Below are 24,305 nucleotides of genomic sequence, written 5' to 3'. Positions count from 1 at the left end.
CCCGGTGTTGTGATAGAAGGAAGGAGGGGAACATATTACCAAATTAAACATTTTGTTCTCTTTTCCTCATGTAGTTTTGTGCTGTTTTGGTTCTTGTTTTCTGTGAGTGCTGTTCCCACACATTTCAGAAACAAATGGATGGGTGAAAAGGATATTCAGCTTCAGGTGCCCTTGATATTAAAACAGAGATGAATGCATTCTAAGGCAAAAGATACAAGGACTGATTATCTAACGCCTATGCTTGACATCTAGCTTCTGAGTCCACATATGAAAAAAAACAAAGTTTCTTCTCCCTATTCATTTCAGTTAGAACATGTGCTAGTAGATAGGGTAGGATGAAAATAATTTATGGGTTTTGTGCAATTCATAGTATGTATTTTAACTGCAAAAAAAAAAAAAATATATATATATATATAATGAAAATCACCACTACTGAGAAGACATCAGACACACTATACTTTCTCTTCATTATTACAGCACATATCCAAAACAGTTATGCAGAACAACCTGTAAAAATAAGATGAAAAGCAGTGAAAGGTGTCTTGCTATTTGTCTTTTTTTTTCTCTCTGGTGACTCCACTTAATTTCTGTTAAACTGGACAAACCCAGACATTTATCTGAGGGAATCTGTGACAAAATTCCTACTGTAAGAGCTTTATCAGAGCTGAATCTCACCTGATACAAGATTGTGGGAATAAAATAACTTCAAGAAACCTTTCATTTCTTTACTTTTTCTTTCTTTACTTTAGCTGTTTCTTCTATTAGTATGTTACTTTACAATGAGATGTTTAGGAACATCTTGAGACATCTCTTCAATTGAAAAAATTCATTGGATGCTTCATCAAAAAAATTGTGAATCCTGAAAGGAACATAGTCTGTGTTTGGTATTTATTTGATATCAGAAGTATATAATTGAATCTCAGGTATGGATCAGTGGAATAGTTTCTGTTCCAGTTAGATCAAAGTTAGATCAAAGGTCTGCCTAACCAATATTCTGTGATTGCCAAAAGTATATACATGTAACTAGGGGAGAGCAAGAGGATAGAGAAAACATACAGTGATGCTTCTCCAAAATAACCTTCCAATCTCCACCAGCTTGTGACTCAAAGATCCCCTGAACCAGACATGGTGTTTAATTATCTCTGATGAGTTTCTGTTACTTGAACTTCTCCAGACTCCTTAAATTCATGCCCTGTTTTAGTACATACAGTGCTTTTTGATAAAGAATTATTTTAAAACATTTTGTGGTAAACCATCTCCCTTTTGTTTGTTTATAATCTGCCACCTGCCAATGTCATGGGGTGCCCCTTGCTCTTGCACTGGGAGAGAGACTATCAACACTCATTTGCTATTGGCACTCAGGACTTTACACACCTCCAAAGTATTTCCCCTCTGTTATCTCTCTTCAGGCTGAAGAAACCTCACCTTTTGGAGTAAATCATTTCATAACTGTGCCAACATTCTCTGAGCCTTTTCAAATTCTGCTATGTCCTTTTTGAGATGGGCAAAAAGAATGGTATGTAGTGTTCAGGATGCAGATGTACCATGAATTTATACAATGGTATGATGTTTTCTCTTTTGTTCTCTTTCCCTTTCCTAGGCATTTTTAACATTCAGTTTCCATTGTTACCTCCACTAAGAACTGAGATGACATTTCCATAGGACTGTCTGTTACAACCTTTCATTTCTGAGTAATCTCTGAGCCCATAATATTACATGTGAAGTTAGCATAGGATTATTTTTTTTTTTGTTATATGCATCACTTAATGTTTATCTACTCTAAATTTCACTAGCTATTTAGTACTCAGTCTTGTAAGATCCTTCTAGACAGTTCTGTCACCCTACTACTCATACTTGAAGCATTCAATGTCTGTTATTGAAAAGAGAATTACTATTTAGCTTTAAAAACATATTAAAATTAAATATATATCAGGGAAAATTATAACCATTTGGTCTAGTTTCTATATTCAGTAACTCCAGGCTTCCTATTTATTGCAAATCTGTGGGAGCAGAAAAGAACCTTTCCCTGGAAATTGCTGGTGATCTGCTATTGGGTAGGATTGCAACTGGGGCATAAGCTGGAACAGTCTCATATAAATAATCTATGCTTTCTTCTTTCTTCACTATAAATAAGCTATTTCCAGTGGCTATTGCTGTAGTGGGAACAGACTGTACATATGGGACTGAGTGTGGAACTCTGAGGTGTCTGAGGAGATGTAGCTTACATTTGAAGTCAGGCAAAATCTGGAGTCAAATGCCTCATTCTTGGAACTGAAGTATTTCTAAACCTGTTTTAAATAACAGGACCAAGCACAACACGCACATACACACTTTTTTTTTTTTTTTTCCTCTTGAAATATACTGCTTGTAATATGTAGCTGGTGATTAGAGAAAGAATGGAGAACAATGATCCTACTCTCAGCCAGTGGCCTTTGGCCAGTTAGTTTTTCTTCTTTGACAGGCTCTGAGTGCTCCTTGGGGCACACGTCTGCCATGGACAGCTTACAGAAGAATTTGCCAAGTTCTTTCCCTTGACCCTTGTCTTACCAGAGTAGCATGAGCACAAGGGAGAAAAGGGACTCATCATTTTCCTTGCTCTGAGTCCCGAGAATTGTGGACTCCCATGCTTGCCATAGAATTGGGCTCGACTTGCTTCATCTGCAAAGTCTGAGCAACCTGGTCCAGTGGAAGGTGTCCTTGTCCATGGCAGAGGGGTTGGAACTAGATCATCTTTAAGATTCCTTCCAACACAAACCATTCTGCATTTATGTGATTTAAGTAATAGAGTAAAAGAAGAAGAAAATACCAATGTTGATTAGAAATGGCCATATGTACTTCACCAAAGATACCCTCTAGAAGCATAAACTTTTCCCCTCTGGCTTCACAGGGATGATTTAACTGCCAGGATGCAAAGAAAACAGAAGCTAATTATCAAATGAACATTGTCTTAATATGTTAATGAAGCGGTTTTGCTAATAGCGAGAGACCTGAATTTTAATACATTTTAAGAGCTCCTTGATTACGTGTTTGTTAGTTGTTATGATCATTTTAAATTATCTGTGCATGGCTTTATAATGGGTTAAAAACTGTATTAAGCACTGTATTCTAAACAGGCCTTGATGAGGCAGGTGAATAGTGCAAACATTGTCACTAGGAAATTCACTTCAAAAGAAATGTAAACTAGTTAACCTAAAACGTGTCATCAGATCCAACAGCCACAGTTAGCAATGTAAGTAATTTTTATGTACCTGCCAGCTATTTCTTCAGAAATGGTTTTTTTTTTTTTTTTTTTTCTGATGATAACTCTATTCCAGGAACCTAACAGCTATTATATCAGAGTTTCTCTCTGATCTCCAAATATATTTAGGGGAATGAGCAAAATACTTTGTAAAACACAAATTTATTCCATTCCATCCTATCTTTAGCAATTAGAACAACTCCCTGTTTTCTTTTATTCAGTTATCCACAGATTAATATTTTTTTGTTCTTTCCCCTTCAGAGAATCTGTACCATTGTCTTTAGGCAGGCCTGGGACCAGTACAAACCAAATATTCTTTCTGTAATGTCACAAGCTTAAAAATATGAACACTTACAGAGCACTTTTCTTCTAGAATGTTTCTTGGTCCCCTTTTTCATCAATTTTCAAGTCACCCTGGACCATTTCAAGTCATCCTGGACCATTATCTTTCCTTCTCAGGCTTCTTTTCAGACATTTGGAAAAGCCTTCAATCAAAAAAATCCTGATGACAACAATTGATCCTATGGAGCTTGTTATTTAAATGAGATCTGCTTCTCTTGCTTAGTGAGAAATAAGTGACAGTCATGAGTCCTGTTTTCAGTTTCTGCAATTTCCAGAGGCAGCCAGAGGTATCTTCTCCATGAGATATCTTCTTTCAGTCTTTGACAACCCATTTTCAGCCAAAATACGGACTAAAAAGCCAGCACAGTATCTGTGTGGACAGAGAGGGCGTAGCTTCTGGAAGGATGTCACTGTTTGCTGGAGGTTACTCATGTCTTTTTGACATTTTTCCCTCATTGTTAAATGGAATGATACTTGAGATATGTGTGGCACAGATTCTGGGTTTGCTGATGTGTGAGTGTACATATTCTCCCTGCTCAGACAATCAAGGAAGCAAGACTTTAATTTCCCTAAAATAGGTAGTGGCACTCTGGATGGGAAGGGAATGGAGACGTGCGCAAATAGGAGTTGTACTTAGGTCAGACAAACAGCCACCATGTGGTTTAAACTTGCCACTTGTTACGCCCATTAATAACAAACAGAAGGCTCATGCTTGCAGAGCAATGGTACTTTGTGATCCTCATGTAATATGAAGTTATACAGTATGGGACAGAGGCTTCCTCATTTCAGTGAAGTCACATATCTGCCTATCATTCAGACTCCAAAAGTGCCTGGAACATTAGGCCATTCTGGCAGTTTGGTGAGCATTTGGGCTACCTTCACGTACCAAGCTCTGGCAGTGCTTTGATTAATGAGCCAGTACTTCCACCTCCTGCACACTTGGGTGCCTGAGTTCATTTCATGTCTCTGGGTCAAGCCCTTGTAGCAGCACTGATAGGCAAAACCTGAAGGATAGTAAGGGGGATCGAGACCATCCAAAATTCTAGCTGCAAAACCCCTCTTAGGAAACCATATGAGAGGATACTTAAGTATAATACACATAGCTTTGATAGTTTGCGAAATTAACTATATGAATTATGTGAGCTAAATAAATTAACACAAGGTAATACTGCTCATTTTGTTACATTTATTTTCTAAAAAAAAAAAAAAAAAAAAAAGAAAATTGTATCTCCTTATTTCTTATTTCTTACCTCTGTGCCAATTTGTCAGAGAAAGGAGGAAACAATTTTATTTAACCTAAACAGTGTTTGAAAAATACTAATTGCATGGTTCCGTTTAATTTATTTTTAGGTCATACTGCCCTCTAGGGGATTAGGCATATAGCTAGAGATTTTTGCATAATAGGAACATTTTTAATTCACACAAAATCAGATCACCTCCTCTGTACTGCAGTAGAATATAATAACCTATACAGATTTTGTAACTGAGCATTTTAAGTATAACTTTCATTCATTTTCTTGGGAAGTATCTTTCATAATTACCATAGACTCTTTGCTTTCTGGATGTGAGGCTGACACTATATGCACAGGATATTCATCTTTTTACTTTAGGAAGTTTGTACAGGGTCCAGATGATGCAGTTAAGTCAAGGGAACTTTCCCACTGTTTTTGAGGGATATTGTAGAAGTATGACAAAACTTACATACTTAAAAACCCCTTGTGGAGAACATATATATTTGCTGCATTGAACATGATCTCACTTTCAATGTTTTTGAAAAAAACATGCTGTTTATAATAGAAAAAAAAACCATATATATCAAGTTGTGAGTGTTTTCAGATGAAATATGAAGGTCAAAATAATGAAAAAAAAAAAAAGAAAAAAAAAGAGAAAAGAAAAAAAGAAAAGAAAAAAAAGAAAATTGAAATGCAGGAAAAAAAAAAAAAGGTTAGAATGACTGTCTCTTGCATATTCTGAGAAACTCACAGTGCTTTTCAGAGTTGTCAACACTCACTAAGGAGGAGAGTAGCCTTCTGGAAAGGACTAAAAGGCCAGATGCCTATTGGCCTAATTACCTCCAAAAAATCAAAACTTTGTCCCTTTCACTGTCCCTTACTGATGACACAATCCTGCTGACTTCTCCTCATCCCATTTTAATTCCAAAATATATCAACTAGGCAATAGTGGCATAATATTGCCTCGCCAAACTGAATTAAGAAATCACTCTGGAAAATGGGGATGCCTCACCAGATCATCACTGTACATTGCATCATTGTAAATATGCTCTGCTGCTTGGCATTGTGCTTGAGGATTTCAGGGCAGGTACTTTGGAAAGTTATCATTTGGCTCAGGGTAATCTTCATTTTACTGTGAAGTGAGTGGTCTGAACACTGCAACATGTCTCAAGCTTCTTGTTTGATATCCTCAATGAAGCTGCCTCCCAAAGTTGGAGTAGTTATCTCCAGGAAGCATCTGCTTTTACAAAGAAACCAGTCTGCTCTATCCTCTTCCCAGGATCACAAGGGCTTTTTAAGATATCTTAAACCTGTCAGATTTATACGGCCAGGCTTCTCACTTCAATCTTACCAGACTTAATACTGTTCCATGTAAATGTTTCATGAGATATTAATCTAGCCATCCTCTGGCTTTGCGTAAGTCTTCTCATTTAAAGTCTGCATCCACTTCATAAAGTTTGTTCTAGAAGGATAAACTGCTGAACCCCCTTATGTTTTCTTGCCTGGCCATAGGAGTGGGGATTAACCTCTGGAATATTTTTTTATTCCACCTGGACAGCCGTATCATATTGAGGCTTGTACATCCTATATTGCTTCCACGCTACATCGATAGTTTCTGCCTCTCCTTCTATTTTCCCAGCTGAGTCATTGTGAGCTCAGAGTCTGTGCAATAAGGAGCTTTTCCCAGTCTCTTCTGAATCTCACCACATTTTATCAAAAGTTATTTGTGGAAATCTAACATCCCCAAAGATTCTCTCAGGTTGCCTTGTTTTGTCTGTCAGTTAATCACGCTTTTCATTGCAGTGAGTCCACTAAGAAGAGCTGTTGCCACCATGGCTTTCATCCTACATGTGAGGTAAGAACTCAGTGGCACTAGCTCCCTAGTGAGATATTTGCTTTCAGAGACAGCACAGTCTCAGGTAGCATTCGAGGCATTTGTAGCGTGAATGACTTCCTGGGACTCACTCCTCTTCCTTCCTACTTCTGTGCTTCTCCCTTGGTTTCCACAGAGACAGCTTCTTTTCAAGGAGTGGTTGCCCTTGGATTCCATGAGGAATATTTACAAACTTATTCCACAACGATCTTCAAAATACCAACGAAAAGCTTGCTCTACTTCAGAAAGAGAGATAAACAATTAAAAATTCACTGAAAAAAAAAGTGGGGGTGGGGGTGGGCATGGGCATGGGAGATGGGTTGGGAGAATTCCACCACTGCAGTTTGGAAAACCAAAGTGATACTTTTGCACTAGTGTGTTAGAATAATTCAGTGAGATTCTGAGTGTCAGAGGAGCTTTTTGTATTCTGTGCCATGGAGCTAGGCGTGCTGTCCCCAGGCAGGAAAAAGTATGGGGGATAAATGCTAAAGTGCAGCATTCACGTAACTAGCTAAGAACCTGCATGGATTAAAAAGACCAGTTTCTATGTAATTTAAGACACATTTTGCATAATATCTTTTCCTAGATCTTGCATGCCTGTATGAAGAACTTCTTGACTCTGTAAGTGATTCTCTGATGAAAACAAACAAGGCCTGATGGTGACTAAAGTGCTCCTCAACACAAGAGCAGTGCTGCAGCCAGATTCTGCCACAGCCATTCTTGCATTAAGTAGTGACTTAGTCTACAAGTAGGATGTTTAGTCTCAGCCTGAGCACTGCTGGTGAAAGGTGCTACTCAGCCTGAAAAAGAACCTGATTTACAATAAGAAATACAAGCCAAAACAACAGCTTCTCCAATCACAATGGTTGAGTGGGAAGGTTAAGATTTAAGATGCAATGCTTGAGTAAGAATTTGCCTTGGGAAGCAGGGTTAGGTTCTCTTTTCTGCAGTTCTCCTCAGGCCTTTCCTATTCACACACGCTTAGGATCTAGTCTGCAAAAAGGGACTCAGTGCCATGCTGTGCCCCACAGATTCACCCTTTAGCATTGCTCCTGCACAGATTTACACAGACAAGAATAAAACCAAAATGCAGTGAATCATATTGTCCAGCCTCCTATATATCATCTGTCATTTCATGTTCCTGTTAAGATCTGTAATGAGTCTTGAGCAATTTCAGTGCAATTTAAACATGTTTTGCATAGGGGCCTCCAGTCTTCATTTAGCATCCTTACCCTGGCTATTTAAACTCACATTTTCAACTGTGTGCCTTGCTCCAAGTTTGGATTTGTCTCACTTTCAGCCTTTGTTTTTGTTGTGCCCTCCTCTAGACAGACTTTTTTTTTTTTTTTTTTTTTTTCTCCAGGAACACTTACAACCCAGCTGATCCTGTGGATCAGCTCTCTTATTGCAGAGGGCTCAGCAACAAAATCTCATGTGTCTCTTCACATAAAAATCGGCATAATACCCTCATGTTTCTCTGGAAAGAGATCTTTACCCTGTAATGAAATGATCTTGCAATCTTGTTTCTGTTAAGTCTAGTAGATGTACAGTTTTAAAAGACTTTTGTCCTTTTATTTTATTTTTTCTTGTATTGCTTTGTGTCCTATGTTTGTATGCTCTCCTGCAATGTGAAAATTGCAGGAAAATATGTGTACAACCAATGGACATAGTGACCTAACATTGATCTCATCAACTAGAGGTGGAGAGAAATTGCTTTATTTCTTTTAAGAAGGAGACTTTCCATCTCCTTCTTAAAAGTCAAGGATTACCCATGCCTTTTTTCATAGTTGTACTGGCAGCTTCCACTGAACTCTTGGCTCTTCTTTCAGCCACGAGGCTTCACAACTGTCTTTTCCCTATTCCTTATGTAGGATGTGGGTTTTTTCCAGCTCTTGATATATCACTTTCCTGTGACAATATACAAACATCTTTTATAAGGGTCAGTCTTTCAAAGTAGTGTAGGCAGCTTCTTATCGTTGCCTCTTCTACCCACTTAGCTCACATTCTGCTCAACGCTTGGGGTGCCAGGGATAGAAAGACAGAAGGGAAGAGGATGGTCCTTCAAGCAGCAAAGAACTGAGAGATTATCTCAGCCATCTTGCAGAAACTCACCTGAAGTATTGTTATTGACGGGACATAGAAGAAATTAAATGTGATCAGTTGATAAAAGACTATGCCAGGGCAAATGGCATGTGCCCAATGAGCTACCTCATTTCTGGAACATATTGGCTTTTGAAGGTTTGACTTTGCAAATGAAGAGACATCTAAATGTATTTGTGTATGTAACATTATTTATGTCTCCTAAGAAACAGCTTCTGGACAAGCACAAGACATGCTATGAACTTTAAAATAAAGGTAACCTGCTGCTTAAGGACTTTTCTGAATGAGGCAGGCCTTAACCATCTGTCCTGGTTTCAGTTAGAACAGAGTTGATTTTCTTCCTAGTAGCTGATGGAATGCTGTGTTTTGGCTTGGGATGAGAAGAGTGCTGATAACACCCCGATGTTTTAATTGTTGCAGAGCAGTGCTTTTACCAAGCCAAGGACATCTCAGCTTCTTGCTCTGTCCTGCCAACAGGCAGGCTGGGTGTGCAGTAAGAGCTGGGAGGGGACAGACCCAGGACAGGTGACCCAAACTAGCCAAAGAGGTATTCCATACCATCTGACGTCATGCTAAACAATATATAGGGGTGGCTAGCCGGGGGAGGGGGCCGGACTCCTCGGGGTTAGGCTGGGCATCGGTCAGCGGGTGGTGAGCAATTGCATTGTGCATCATTTGTTTGTACACATTATTAGTAGTAGTACTATTATCATCATTGTATTATTATTATTATTATTATTATTATTATTATTATTATTATTATTATTATTATTTTCCTGTCTTATTAAACTGTCTTTATCTCAACTCATGGGCTTCACTTTCCATTTCTCTCCCCCGTCCCAGAGAGGGAGGGGGAGGGTGAGTGAATGGCTGCATGGTGTTTAGCTGCCGGCCGGGTTAAACCACGACACCATCATTCTAAATCTGCACGTCAAAGTAAGATTTTTGAACTCTATATTTAGGTTTCCAAATTCACCTCTAATGGTACAAAAGAATAGTTTTCAGAAGTGTTAAGTATCCAACACCACTACATCCTCAGATAATCCACCTAAAATACATTCCTTACCACTATGCAGGTATCCTCTATACACTTCCACTCTTCTGTCCCTGAAAACTAATGTTTATTATTCATATAAAGCCAATAGCCATAGGTATTTTTAAGCAATCAAGGATTTTACATTGCTTATTGCACAGTTTTTGTTCTTTTTTGGCCTGTGAGGGAGGGTCTGACTGTATACTGACATACATTTAGACAATTCCTATCACAATGCGGAGCCCTCCTGCTGCTGAGGAACTCAGAAATTATTGTGCTATAGATAGCACAATATATATATATTGTGCTATATAATATATATATATATATATTATAACATATATATAATATAATAATATATTATATAATAATATATAATATAATAATATATTATATATATATATAATATAGCTGGCAGTATATCTACATAGTAAACAAACAAACAAACAAAAAAAAAAGGAAAAGGCTCCCGTATGAGTAATGTTTCAGAGAGCATCAGGAAAGATGGACTTATTTATTCTTATCATTCTTTCAGTTATTTGGTTTCTGACAGCACTTTCTCCTGTAGTTAAGATCTGCTATTCTTTAACCCCCAGGAAAATGATTACTATCATTTAAGAAAATGATATTCTTTCTAATTAAGCTGTTTTCAGACAATTAAATTGCTTCCTGATTTTCATAATTGTCTCATTGCTACGATCTACCTCTTTCCTGATTAGCAAGGTGGAGAAACCCCAACCATTTTACTCTGTACAATATTTAACAGTTAAGAAAGAAGTCCCAGCAAATATTCTGAGACAGATTCTTCCCCCACACAACCTGCCCTATATGTGCTTCTCTGGCTTCACAAAGTCACATCAAATAGCCAAAGGTGCTCAGATGTGTAACCAGAAAAGTAAGTGGAAACCTCTTTTGGATGGTCTTGTGAGCTAGCATGGGAGGCACCGTGGGAGGCAAGGGTCAATTTCTTCATCATCTTCAGGTTTTATAAGGAGAAGATTGAATTCCCAAACAGCCTGTTTGGGCTGCGTTCAGGCTGCTATTCTCTGCATAGGATCAGGTCAAGGGGACCTGCTTGAAGGCTGCCAGTACAGTGGCAGTGCTTCACAGTTACAGAGCACAGAAAAGCATGCAGGTATGGTGTTCGTGTCAAAAGCTGCATTTCTTGTGCTGCTTCAGCCAGTTCACCTGTATGCCACCCATCCTGGCAGCAGTCATGTCTAACCCATTTCTCCCAAGAGGTGTATATAGCTACCCCATGACAATGCAGATTTTTGTTTTGTCCCCACTAACACAAAGCAGCAGCTCAAAAAGACACAGGTCTGCTGAGTGGGAATAGGGACATATCTAAATTCTGCCACCCCACTGGGGAACATGCCCTGTTTTCTACTGGATAGCAATACTTGTTTGGGACACTACCAATGATATTCAAGCTGAGGCTCAAACTGATCTGTCTTAGGTAAACAGAAGCTCCTTTAAGGCAGTTCTTGATATTTCTAGCTAAAATTGACTGTTTTGTTTTGTTTTGTTTTGTTTTGCTTTGTTTTTCCTTTTAACAACCTGAAACCAAGCTTGTCTGCATCCATTCTTTGCATATACCTTAGTCTGATGTCTCCGTAGACTAGAACAATGGATTCACAAATCCACAGTGTACAGCGAATTAACCTTGGCCAAACATTAAATAGCTAATGCAGCCCACACTTCCTACTTACACAGTCTGGCACATGATTGATCTGCACAGTCTGGCACATGACTGATCTGCTGTACACAGACGCTTTGAACAATGTATAGAGAAAGTCTGGTCTTTCCCAGCCCAGCTCTGTGCAGTATGGCAAGAATGCTGTCAGATATACTTGGATCCATCTCACAGTATTACTTTTTTAATCTCTCACATCTCATGTGCATGTTCTCCTCTATTTCATTTGCTTTTTATTGCCCCTTGATCTTCTGTTCTGTTGCAGTTAGGCAACCTGTTAATATAAGAAGTCTAGCACTTACTAAAACGTGCAAAGTGTCTTAAGGTGCTAAGTGCTAAACAGTTTGGAGAACACCATGTGACTTTTGGCACGTGAAAGGTGCATAGCAGTAGTCCTGCACATCTTTCCACGTTTAGTGCACAGTTGCCTGCAGCTTCATGGAGGTTGTTTGAAAAGACCCAGTGGGTCAATACCCTTGGAACTGAATGAAAACAAATAGATGGGACGTATGAAGCAGAGAACAATCCTAGAAACATTCAGCAAACTTTCCCCTGCTTCCCCACTTCCAAGCCAGCCTCTATCTTGCAGCACCAGACTCCAGCTTTGCTAGCTGATTTCTGCCTAGGAGACAAAGACAACCCTCCCTGCTGGCACGGACCCTTTCCTCCTGTGATAGTAAGCAAACAGTCTTCAAGGGACCCATTTCTCATAACCGGTTCTCAAGTGGACTCACTGTGAATGCTGCACATTGAATCTGGAGGTCCCTCTGATCTCAGCTTTCAGTCACTGTGCATCCAACAAGCAGCAAGCCCTTTAGCACTTCAAAATGTTTCCGGATCCCTTTATTTATGACTTTATGGGCCAGTTTCTCTTAATGGCATTCAGGTGTCTTTCAACTCTGTGCTGACAAATACAGATTGTTTCTTTGTTTGTTTAGTGGTGTGTGTTAATAAGTGCAGAAATACCAAATTGGTAACACAGTGCTTTTAAGTATTGATCCACTCTTTCTCCATTAGAAGAAAAGAAGAAACAAAAAATAAATTCCAGAAGTATTTCAGCAAGGTATTTCTCTTCCCACAGTTCATTTACCACTCAGCTCTTACTATGACAGATTCCACCTGAATTTACTGAACCTCTTTGTGATAATACTGAGTAGACAGAAACCTGACAGCCAGGAGCCTTCCCAGCCTTGCACAACCAGTGAAATGTAACCACACAAGTGACAAACTATTTTACAACAGGGTTGTCTTGCTTTTGAAAATGCAGAATTAATCTACTCTCGTGATTTTGACAGGACTGCCAATGTAATTATTTCAACGTCCTGGTTCTTGAAGTCAACTTTTAAAGTGACAGCATGTACAAATACATGCAATTTTAGTTCTTACTGAGCTCAACATTCACTTTTGAAAGGGAAAAATAAAACAAAGCTCATTTAAAATTTAACTAAATTATTTTTCTTCAAAAAGAAACTGTGAAGCAAAAATAAAACCAACAAAGAAACAAAAAAAATATTCTTTACATTGACCGCATGATTTTTGAGATCGGACTCACTGATTCTTGATTCTTGTGTGTTATGGTGCTGAAAATGTGGCATAGATTCACGCAGATAAACACCTTAATATAGGCAGAAATATTCCACCATTAGAGATCTTCATGGGCTTGTTAGATATCTCCTGCAGTCTCCTTCCTTTGACATTCCCAACCAAATCATAGAATTCCTGAAATCAAACAATTTTACTTTCCTGATATGAGAAGCTATTTTGTTGTGATATCGAGAGCCATTATTGTTAACTATCTCTTTTGTCTTTCAGGTCTGTCTTTCAAATTGTTCCATGAGAAATGACTTAATATGAACTTCATGTCTTCATTGATAATTTTGTGAGGAGGGAGACGATGGCTTCAAAGGTGGAGAAGGCAGTTGTGACAGCATCAAAAGTAACAGAGATGGTAGAGCTAGAAACAGGTGTTGCAGTGCTGATGGACACAGTGATATGGAAGGGATGGAAAGAAGTAAACAGTTAGTCCACAGGTTTCCTCTGAGAGTCAAGCCTCTGCTGTGGATTAGCCTCGTTTTGGTTGCTTTCATTAATGCTGACACCCTCATACTCTTCTTTCCCACTTTTTGCCTTTTTCACCTTGCACTTTAACAGCCCGTCTCAGAGGGTGGTAATGAAATAACAAATAATTATGTCTGCAGAAAAGAATCCTGCAGAAAATATCATGTGTGGGAAGTGATCCTTCCAAACACCTGCACGTTCCCTCTGTACTGTGGGCTGAGCTAGCTGGAGTAGGTTATAAGTGTGACACACAGATGATCAGCAAACGCTTTGCTTGGCATCCCTTTTTCATTATCCTGCCATTTTAGAGAAATGTTTTTATAGCCTCTGCTTGATTTTCCATCAAATCCCTCCCTATGAATCCTCCCTTCCTGCTTCCTACAGAATGTGGCCAGCTGGTTACTGCTAAATTTAAACAAAGATGTGCTACTTGTAACTCTGTTTGCTTCATCCATGCAATATTACTAGCCTAACTCAGCTAGCAAGAAGTACTTCTATTTTGATGTGCGCAGGGACTGTAAACCCAGATGGAGGTCAATGAAGGCTGTTGCATAGATAGATAATGCTGACAGGGAGTGCTCTGGCTGTTTTTTCCCCCCCCCCCCCCCCCCCCCCCCCCCCCGCAGGAAAGTGCTGATTCAGCAGGATTGTGACATTTGAGAGGTACATGTGAATTCTGTTCTGTTTCTGAGGTCCCCATGCAAACTTAAAATGGGGTGCCCACCAGAGGTCTGCAGAGCAGCAGAAATGCACGGCCCAGGTTTCCATAAGTGCTGTGGTTTTGCTGTGCTGATACAGAGCAAAACACCTGGCATCTCCTGCAAAATGGAAACCCTCCTTTCCAGTCAGCTCTAATTACAAACAACATACCACGTTTAAATAACCAATAAAATAGGGCATCAACATAGAAGCTGCTCTTTGCATCTCTGAGATTCATACAGCATCCAAGAGCTCAAACATCAAGGAGAAAACAGCAGGTAGCTTAACTTCCAAGATCTCTCCCCTGCTGTTGTTATCATTGACAATGAAGGCAGTGTTGTAAGTGCAGAGTGCAATGGACAATTCATGCACTTACCGTATCTTGCACTCTAGCTACAGGCGCGTGATTTTCTGAAGAAATGATGACAGGATCAAACATATTCTGGCAGATGCTCACAAAATCAGAGCCCCTTTCACTCAGTAAATGACCATAAAAATGCTTTGAAGATGACAATAAAAAGTTATTTAATCATGTTCAAAACAGAAGCACCTGTGAAGTCAATATATCATTTTTTACATGATTGGCTGGTGCGGTGACAATAGCAAAAAATGCAAAGTGAGGCTGTTAGGAGCAGCTACTGGCCTGATTCTATAGTAGGCATAGCCTGATGGTGGAGAGAGAGAGCAAGAGAAGGAGAGAAAAAGCAACAGAAACTCACACATATATTTCCTCTGCCTCCTGATTTTTCAGCTCTTTTCCTGTTATAAGGTGCCCTTGGGAACCTAGCCTGAAGATGTCCCAAGCAGCCCCCATTTTCTGTGCAGTCAGTGCCAGAGGGACAGTGACCAGGAGACATAAGGCAGCCTGGCTGATCTTTATGCTGCCAAATCAGATGGGAAAAATGCTGGTGAGATGAGCAGAGATTTGACCTTTTGGCAGCACCACTGCCCAGGATTTCTGCAAACCAGTAGGCACATGCTGCTAGAAAGAGACATAGAGACACCACCTTCACAGCTTCATCCACCCCAAATTCAGCTACTTTTCTGTACATGAATATCTCTTCCATGACTAGCTAAAATTAAAGCAGCCCAAGGGTGGTAATAATTTGCATGAGTTGATAACAAGGCACCAGCTCAGTCCACCATGTCCACCAGTCCACCAGGGCAGCAAACTTAAACATGTAGATTTTAAGGCCAAAATGGATTGTTATGATCAAACACTGTCATCTCAAGGGGGATCCCTGGAATTAATTCTCAATAAAAGACCAACCTCTGTGATTTGTTTAGATGTTGTGTTAGACTTCATTAAGCTTTGGATGCTAACCTGAAGGGTCTTTTGTGACCTAATTTATGTTTGCTAAGTCACTGCATTAGCTTAGGTTGCTTCTTTAGGCTCTTTCATGAGCTAGAATAGACAGGCTCTCCCCAGCCTTCACTCCATAGGGTGACTGTCAAGCCACTACCTTTCCCGTGGCTCTCGCATGACAGCTTTTGAGTACTTCAATATCTTTCTTAAAACATCTACACCAAAACAGAATTCCTGTGGTGGCTTGAAATTTCTGTGCACCAAAATTTCAACACTCTGTTGCCAAAGAAATGTTTAAAACAAAAGTACTCAAATCAGAAAACCATAATAAACTGCTAGATTACTTTGAAGCATAGATGAAGTTAATTTTCAATAGCCAAATTTGAGTAAGCAAATGTTAATCAGAAACATGCACATTGGTATTGTGAAAGTTAGTTGAGTAACTGGATCTGAAGATTACTCAGACATAAAATTAGTTCCTCAAGATTGTTGTATTTGACATGAGTGACAAAAATGGAGTACTAAATTACTGGAATTAAAAAAAAAAAAAAAAAAAAAAAAAGAGCAAGGGAAGAATATTCACAGTATCCCAACCTTCTGTATAAGACAGGTTAACTGAACACACAGAAAGTAATTGCAGTGGTGAAGAGAGAACTTCAGCACTATGGACTCAAACAATAACATTGTCACAGCCTCCTGAGGCCAGTGTAAGGAAAGTGAAGTAAAAAGCTGAGTAAAAACAGACGTGTCCACCTCATAACTTATTCAAATAGCACAAAAAGACATTTGATAATATGATGCTCTCTGAAAGCAATAGAGAAATGGAAGACATGAGGAGGATTCCCAACTGGTGCCCAGCTAGCAGCAGCAGATGCATTTTCTGAAGTGTGATGGCAAAGCAATCATCACGAATGATACTTTATTTTGCAGAGAGCAGATGTGTCCAATTAGGAGCTCAATGTGAATGCACACAAACAACAGAAAGAAGCAAATCAACGGCTTCCAGACAAGCATGGCATTAGCTATTGGGCACCTTTCCATACTGGGCTGCAGACCTTCAGGGAAGTTTACTTTGTCTTTTTTACATACTAGAAAATCTTGAGCATGTAGGTTAAGTATGGGAGATATCCAAGACAGGATACAAACCTGAAAAACAGCTGTAGAAAGGCAGTAGCTGTTGGGAAAACAAAACAAAACAAAACAAATAAAATAAAATAAAATAATAAAATCTATACAGGTTTCATGAAAAACTGCAGATATGGAAAAATATCAGTAGTACATTTACTTCATCAGTTGCCTTTTTATTGCAGCTTAAAAAATATATTATTTACCTAAATACCTATAATGTGTATGGCGGGAGACATACAAACACCCTAACATAACACCAATGTACTCAAGTTCATACGTAACTACATAAATCAGTCTAGTTTATTAAAAAATAATAATAATAATAAAAATATATTTTCTCTCCAGATTGATCTTTTTCTACATATTTTTAGTGGTTATGTTTATGATTTAGTAAAATTGCTACCATGCTGAATATCATAAAACCATTCACTTAGTACCAAATCTCTCATCCACCCACAACAAGGAAATCAGGAACTAGCAGGAAAACTACATTCCCAGCAAACAAAGTCTGATTCCTCTGTTGCCTCCTGTCTGTTGCCTTTTGGTGATGGCATGTTATGCCTTTTGGTGATGGCAGGAAATCATTTTTGGTAGATCATTTTGGGAAATCATTTCAGTGCTGTTTTCCATGTTGGATGCCCCTGAGAAATTTGGCTGCTTCTTAAAAGCAACATGAAAAACTCTGGGATGGTCCCACTGAAATGCACCCTTTGGACTTCAGAATTAGTGAGGAGTTTTTGCTCTTTTGCTGATGACTTTTCTATTTCCTTTTTCTTATTGTGTCTGTTCCTTTTCTCTTTTAAAATATTTCTCATCCAGATCCAAACTCGGTCAGATTACGGAGAGGTTATCTAACTCCCAGGTATAAACATTAGATGGAGCAAAGGCTGATGGAGGAGTAACTAACGTGTAATTGTCTCTAAATAGTTTGGTCTCCTTTTGCTCAGAAAGACAGTCTGAGACCTGTGAATGAGTGTCTGAAATGGACTCATTCTTCACATTGGTCCTGAATGTAAAGGAAGCAAGACAAGGAAGCAATGCTGTACGGAGAGGTATCCCAATTTTTGCTTGGGAAACCTGACTTCAGAGCACACAGTTCCGACATACTTCACAATCTCTTTTAAATAGAAGAGGACTGGAGAATATAGGATGAAAACTGATACTACTGCCACCATCCTCACTCTGAAGAGCTTATTGCCTTCTCTGTTTAGAATGCAATTGTAAGTCTAAATATAATGGACAATAATCCTGATCTGCTAGCTAAGTAAGCTGTGCTTAGTGACAGGCAAAAATCTCTTATCTCTGTTAAGTCTTGTAGATGTGTAAGTGACTTTTGATCGTGCTAATAATGCATGCTGTTGCTGCTCTGAGCTACTGTACTCTTACTTGATACCCGAGAACAACTTTATGCTTGAAGAGCATAAAGCAACTTCTCTGATGTCTGCATCTGTTGCCCCCTTTCTCATAGGAAGTTCCCTTTCAAATAATGTGAGCCGGAAGCCTCCTATGTGAGGTGATTGGCATCCTTCAGTCACTGCTGATGTTGGTGGCACTTGACACTTCCTCTTTTTTTTTTTTTTTTTTTTTTTTTTTTTATGTCAGGTAGGTAGAACGAAGGAAGTTTTTGTTTTCCTATTCATTGGTCAAGGCAGGAGTTCTGGGAGGAGTGCACTATCAATAACATATTGATAGGTCAATACATATAGGACTGGACTGGTACTCATGGGTTGGAAGCACCAACTGGGAAAAAGGAAAATACACTACCTAGGCTTTTGATTAAAGGGATGGGTGCCATTAGTAGTCCTCAGAGACTGGGATTCCTTGTATCCTAGCCATTCACATCTTCTCCAGAAGCAGCAGTTACCAGTCATTTGAGTCCAGTAAAAGAGTAATGAGTAATAACCTCATTAAAGACCTGTGGTTTGTGAAGGGCACTGAAAATAGAAAAAGCCAGGCCTGTGATGCTCCACCAAAAGTGCTGGGCACCACTAGTTACTGAAAGCAAAATGGGGACACTGTTCACTCCAGCTCTGGCTGGACCCTGACCAGGGGGTGGAAGGCTGTTCCTGGCAGTGCAGCACTTTGAGGCAGGAGGGGCTGAAAAGCCCAAAGAGTTTTCGCAGATCTGACTTGCACTTAGTTAACAGTACAGTCTGATGGGTTATTAACCTAGACATACATAATGCAAGGCTGCCAGGAGCCTTTCATAAGTCAGTGGTAAAGAAAATAAATTTATTTTGGTGCTCAACAGTGTTCTGCTTGGGAGGTTACGGTTTCTTTTTGTTGTAATTTTTAAAATGTGTTATGTATATATCCAGGGACTAATGATGGACATGCATTGGCAGGGACACAAATGGCTCATAAATTATAACATAGAAACTGGATCATATGCTCTTCCTGACCTATTGTCCATTTCCTGGAAACAAAGTCTAGTGATAGATGCCTTGGTTCTGAGTTAACAAACATGTGCCCAGGGGCTCCCACTGAAACGGGGCTGGGCTTTTGCAAAGTCTATTTATTTACTGAATAAGAATAAAGCACCCAGGAAGATGTTTGAAGATGTTAGCAATGCTTTTCATTAGCTGAGGATGGCATTCAGGTCTTGATCATAACATGTTTATTCATTAGTTACAGTGAAATCACAGTCCTGTTTGCAGGGTGAAAGTAACAGTGAAAATGGATGGGGCAAAAGAAAAGGGGAAAAGGTATAGATTGTGTGTGCATTCACCCCTTACAGAAATAAAATAAAATAAAATAAAATAAAATAAAATAAAATAAAATAAAATAAAATAAAATAAAATAAAATATAAAATAAAATCACCCACACACACAAAACAAACAACAAAAACACAAAAAGAAACACAACCATGATTTCCTTTCTTATTAAAAACTAAACCAAAACAAAGTTACAGAAAATACACTGAAAGACAATAAGTTTTTTGCCTCAAATTCCTTACCAGTAACATTTGTCAAGTCTATCTCCTAGATACAGCTTAAACACTGTTTAGGTTAGCAAATCAATTTTCCTAGCTAATACACTTGAAATGTAGATGGATCCATTTGTTTCTATTAGGAAAAAAAACAAAAACACACACACACAACAAACAAACAAACAAACAAACAAAACCACAATATTTTCAGTCCCGCTCAGTCTTCTTCTCAAGATTTTTTACTTTAAATTTCCATCGTCTATTGAGTTGACTTCTTATTTAATACATTCTTCCTTCTACCCGGAGGTACCAATTCAGGGAGCTGCTTGTCTCAGTACTTAAGCCTGACTTTATTGTCCTCCTACACCTATGCTGTGCTTACTGTCCGTCAGCCTGAAAGGGCTTTGCCTTTTGCTAGTGATCAGGTACTGCACCTTTCCCACCCCCCGGGTTTGGTAAAAGGCAATGCCCAGAACCTGCTTGTTTTGCTTCAAGAACCCCACATCAGGGACATTGTAGCAGGTCCTTAGTGGGAGTCCATGCAGCCTGGGGCTGGGAGGGCAAGAGGAGAGAAAGGGTCACCGTAATACCCCCTGCCATTGCCTATACAGCCAGTAACTGGTGAAAGCAGTAATGTAATGTAATAAAGACCTCCTATTTCACAGAAGCTTCCTAGGGCCACGTGTGGTCTCCAGGGCAGGAGAGCAGCCCAGATAGCCAAGGAGCCTGGAAAGACCCCAGCGCCTCTTGGCTGAGATGCGGCCAAGCCCTCGGCAAGCTGATGGAGGGTAGATTCGGGCTGGGGAGGAGAGGGCTTCTCCTGCTGTCTTTGTTTCCTTTTCTAATGAAGAAGTCACGGTATTTCCACGACTGCTCCTGCTGCATAGCTGGGTCTCAAAGAGTTAAAATGAAGAGCAGCATGTGCACTTTTAAAACTACATGCGACAAAGTCCGGAGCTTGAAGTCCGGGTCCCTTCATCCCCATCCTCCCCGCCACCCCCCTCCCCCTAGCTTCCAGCAATCATTTATTATAAAGGGGTTTTATGATACAAATTTGATAATCTCCCATACACATTGGCACTGTTCTAATTGGAGTTGTAAGCCCATAAAATTCAAACCCTTTGTTTTCATGAAGGCCACAAGGTTTTAAAAGATACTATTGTACCGCCTAAAACCCATAAAATTGTCACTAGGGACTGATTAAACAGTCCTGAATTGAAACAGTGCGGATTTTGTCTAGGTCCTTTTCAAGCACAACAATGCTCTTTTCAACTCCCAAGACAAAAGAAGGTTTAAGGAGCGATTCTCTGGGAGATTCTTCTAAGATAACCCCATCCATATGGGAGACAAGGTGGCCAGCAGCTGAGACCAAAAAAAAAAAAAAAAAAAAAAAAGGGAAAAAGATAAAAAAGATTTCGGATGGCAGGAGGAAAAATAAAAGGAAGAGGGGAAAGACAACAACAACAATAAAAAAAAAAAAAAAAAAACAGGTGACACGGAGGCTGTATTCCCCCGTGTCCGAAGCGCGGCCCGGCCTGCATCCCCCTTGGCACCTGGTCCCCCGGCCGAGCGTGGCGGTGGGACGGTGCTGGGAGGGGATTTGGATGGGAGGACCCCGCGGTTCCATCCTGCAGCTGGGTCTCATCCTCCGGCACGGGGTCAGGGGCGACTCCGAGTCGCGGCAGGACCCCACGGAAGGGATGCGGCCGTGGGGAAGCAGGGTTAGGAGCCACGAAGCATCCCCGCGAAGCACCTCTCATCCCTGCCTGCGGGAGCTGCCCGGGATGCGGTCACTGCACGGCACATCCCAGGGGCAAATCTGGGAAGTTGCTGTCTCCCGGGAAAAACAAACCAAACCAAAACAACAACAACAACAAAAGCTTCTGCGGGTCCCGCTTCTCGACATTTCCTCGACGAGCATCAGTCCCCGCGGGGTCTTCACCCGCAGATACTCCCTCCGGGTTCTTGGTCTGCGGCTCCCGCCAGAGGGGTGGATGCTGTGAGTCTAGTCCATAATTGAAGGAGACCTGTTTTTTCTATTTTTATTTTTATTTTTATTTTTGAGGGGTTTTCCCCATTCACAGTTAGCAGGACTATTATATGACTATTTTTTTCCCCAAATAATAAAATCAATAGTTCGTCCAAGCGTCTCAAAACACAACTCTCAGGCCGTTAAAAGTCTTCACTGTTTTCTCTTGGCCATCCTTCCCCAGCCGATTTGCAACAGATGCGCACCAACGGGAAAAATTGCTTACTCCTGGCCTTAGAGGCTCTGAAAAAGACAGCAAGCAGCTGCTGCTCTGCCGGAGCCAGCGGCCCCGGGCCCGCATCGCAAACGGCACCTGCAGTACCGTAGGGTGCTCGCCCCAGTTTTTTTTTCTCCCTTTGTTGGCTTATGTGGGTAAAATAGAAGGAATAGTGGGTGAAATTCCGCTGGCAAGAGAAGCTTTTACGGCGCAAGAGGTAATCCAAAACGAAAGCCCTAATCGTCAAAAATACACTTCTCCGCCGGGAAAAAAAAATAAAGAAAAATCGCCCCAAACCATTTTATTAGTCACCGGAAGAATAAACTATCTGCAAATAAACTAGGTCGCTAGGATCATTATTATTATTTTTTAATCAGGGAACCCTCTCAGAAAGAAACAGGGGGAGCGGAGGTTTTACAAAAGCCGTGCCCGGGCCCCGTGCCCCCGGGCGAGCCGGCGGAGGAGCGGGCAGCCCAGGCGCCCCCGGGATGAGTCCGGCCCGGAGGGCGAGGCGCCGCTGTCACCAGCTCCAGGAGACGACGGCGGGGTGCGCTAAGTGCTGGTACGCGGGGAAGACGCCCAGGGCGGGCGGGCAGGCTTGGTAGCCCTGGACGGAGAGGGCGGCCTGGGCGCTGCAGCCCGCCAGGGCGCAGCCCAGCTTGGGGCGGGCGGCGGGCGGCGGGGGGCTGGCGGGGCAGCCCCGGCACGGCTCCCCGTCCCGCACCAGCACCGGCACCGGCACCAGCAGCCGGCGCAACAGGGCGGGCGGGCGCGGCGGCGGAGGGCTGCCGGGCCCCTCGCTGCGCGCCCGCTTCATCTTGTAGCGATGGTTTTGGAACCAGATCTTCACCTGGGTGGGCGTGAGGCTGAGCAGGCGGGCCAGCTGCTCCCGCTCCGGTGCCGAGAGGTAGCGCTGCTGCCGGAACCGCCGCTCCAGCTCCAGCGTCTGCGCCTTGGAGAAGAGCACCCGCCGCTTCTTTTTCTTCTCGGCCTCCGAGCCGCGGGCGGGGAGCGGCCTTTGGGTGGAGTCGGGCAGGCTCAGCTCCGGGCCGCTCTCGTCGGAGGCTGGGGACAGCGAGGAGTTAGAGACAGGGGGTCCCCGAGGCCGCCTCGCCCCCCGCAGGGACAGCCCCGGCCGGGCTAATCCCGGTGGCAGGGAAGAGGTCGGGGCTAACCCCCCGAGCGGGATGAACCCACTACCCCTGCGCGCAGCCCCGCACGGCCGAGGGGCTGGCGGGAGCTGGCCCGGGGCTAACGCGGGGGCTCGGGCCGCCAAGTCGGTGTACCGCCGCTTTTCTCCGGCTGCTCCACGTGTAACTAAGCCCGGTGGGGATCCTCCGTCCGGCCAGCGGACGGGCTCTCCCCTTACCACACGCCTGTATGAAGCGCTGTACTGCTGCGGCACGATTTGTAGGGGGGGGTATAAGGGAAACGTGCCGCCTAGCCGGGGGCTTGAGCCGGAGGCTGCTCTCCTCCGCGGTGGGAAACGCGTGGAAGGACGCGGTCGCGCCCAGGGCGCGCTCCGTGGCGGCCCGGAGAGGTGAGGCACTGGGCGTGTGCTTTCCTCTAGGGTACGTGGGATGACCTGAAAGCCCTCCAGCGCAACAAGGCAGGGTTTCTTGCAACAGTGAAACAGGAAAAAAAAAAAAAAAAAAAAAAAAAGGAAAAAAAAGGAATCCGAGAAGCGAGCTTAAACGGTAAATGCAGAGAGACGGGCGGACACAGCCTGAGGTTTAGCTTTCTGCCACAGCCGGGAACATGCACAGACCTAGGGGAGAATATCTTTTCTCTCTTAAGCTCGTGGCTGGGATGTTCCTGCTGTTTCATTGTTGCAATTCAGCAATATTCTATAAAATTCCCAGCCTGGATTCCCCCGATCCTGTAGGCTACGCACGCTGGCAATTCACTTCTTCGCATCTTCCCCAAAGGAACGGGGGAACAAATAAAAGAGAGCTGCATGGAGATGGCGAACTCCTGTCCGTTTCATACTCACAGGGATAATGATTTCTGTCTGTTTCTATCCACCCTCCGTACGACGAGCCGGCGTAGTTCTCCGCTGAGTGGTGGTGGTCGGAGGCTTGCTTTATGCTATGTGCATCCTGCTCTGGTAAATCCAAAATGCTCCTCACTGTAAAACTGATCCTGCCAGATGTGGCCATGGTAGGTTGTGCCCACACCCCCAAAAAATATCTTCCCAAAGCTCCAAACCCCCTCCCTTAAAAACTGAGAGGAAAGGACTGCGCCCAGTTACTGGGGAATCTCCGGGCTCAAGAGGACCTTCCCTTCCATCGCCACCTAACCCCAAATATTAGTGTCGTTTACAGAGGTGTCCTGTTTATATAAACAGTCCTCCCCACTGCAAACACTGCCTGCTTTCAAACCGTCCCTGTCTATAGGATGCTAAGTACCTGAATTAGTCAAGTG

The 24,305-nt window shown here is 41.9% G+C and overlaps 1 protein-coding gene across 1 annotated transcript; it reads right to left on the bottom strand.

The window, feature by feature from the left end:
* Positions 1 to 22,401: 22,401 nt before the first annotated feature.
* On the bottom strand, positions 22,402 to 24,040 carry NKX2-8 (NK2 homeobox 8; the record flags this gene model as incomplete). Its single annotated transcript, XM_084286889.1, has 2 exons — positions 22,402 to 22,946; positions 23,875 to 24,040. The coding sequence occupies 2 exons, from the start codon at positions 24,038 to 24,040 to the stop codon at positions 22,402 to 22,404; spliced, it is 711 nt and encodes a 236-aa protein (XP_084143015.1).
* Between the last annotated feature and the right edge of the window lie 265 nt (positions 24,041 to 24,305).

This window comes from Netta rufina, assembly GCF_964035555.1.
Source record: "Netta rufina genome assembly, chromosome: 5".
Taxonomy (NCBI): Eukaryota; Metazoa; Chordata; class Aves; order Anseriformes; family Anatidae; genus Netta; species Netta rufina.
This window is presented reverse-complemented; position numbering and strand designations above follow the sequence as displayed.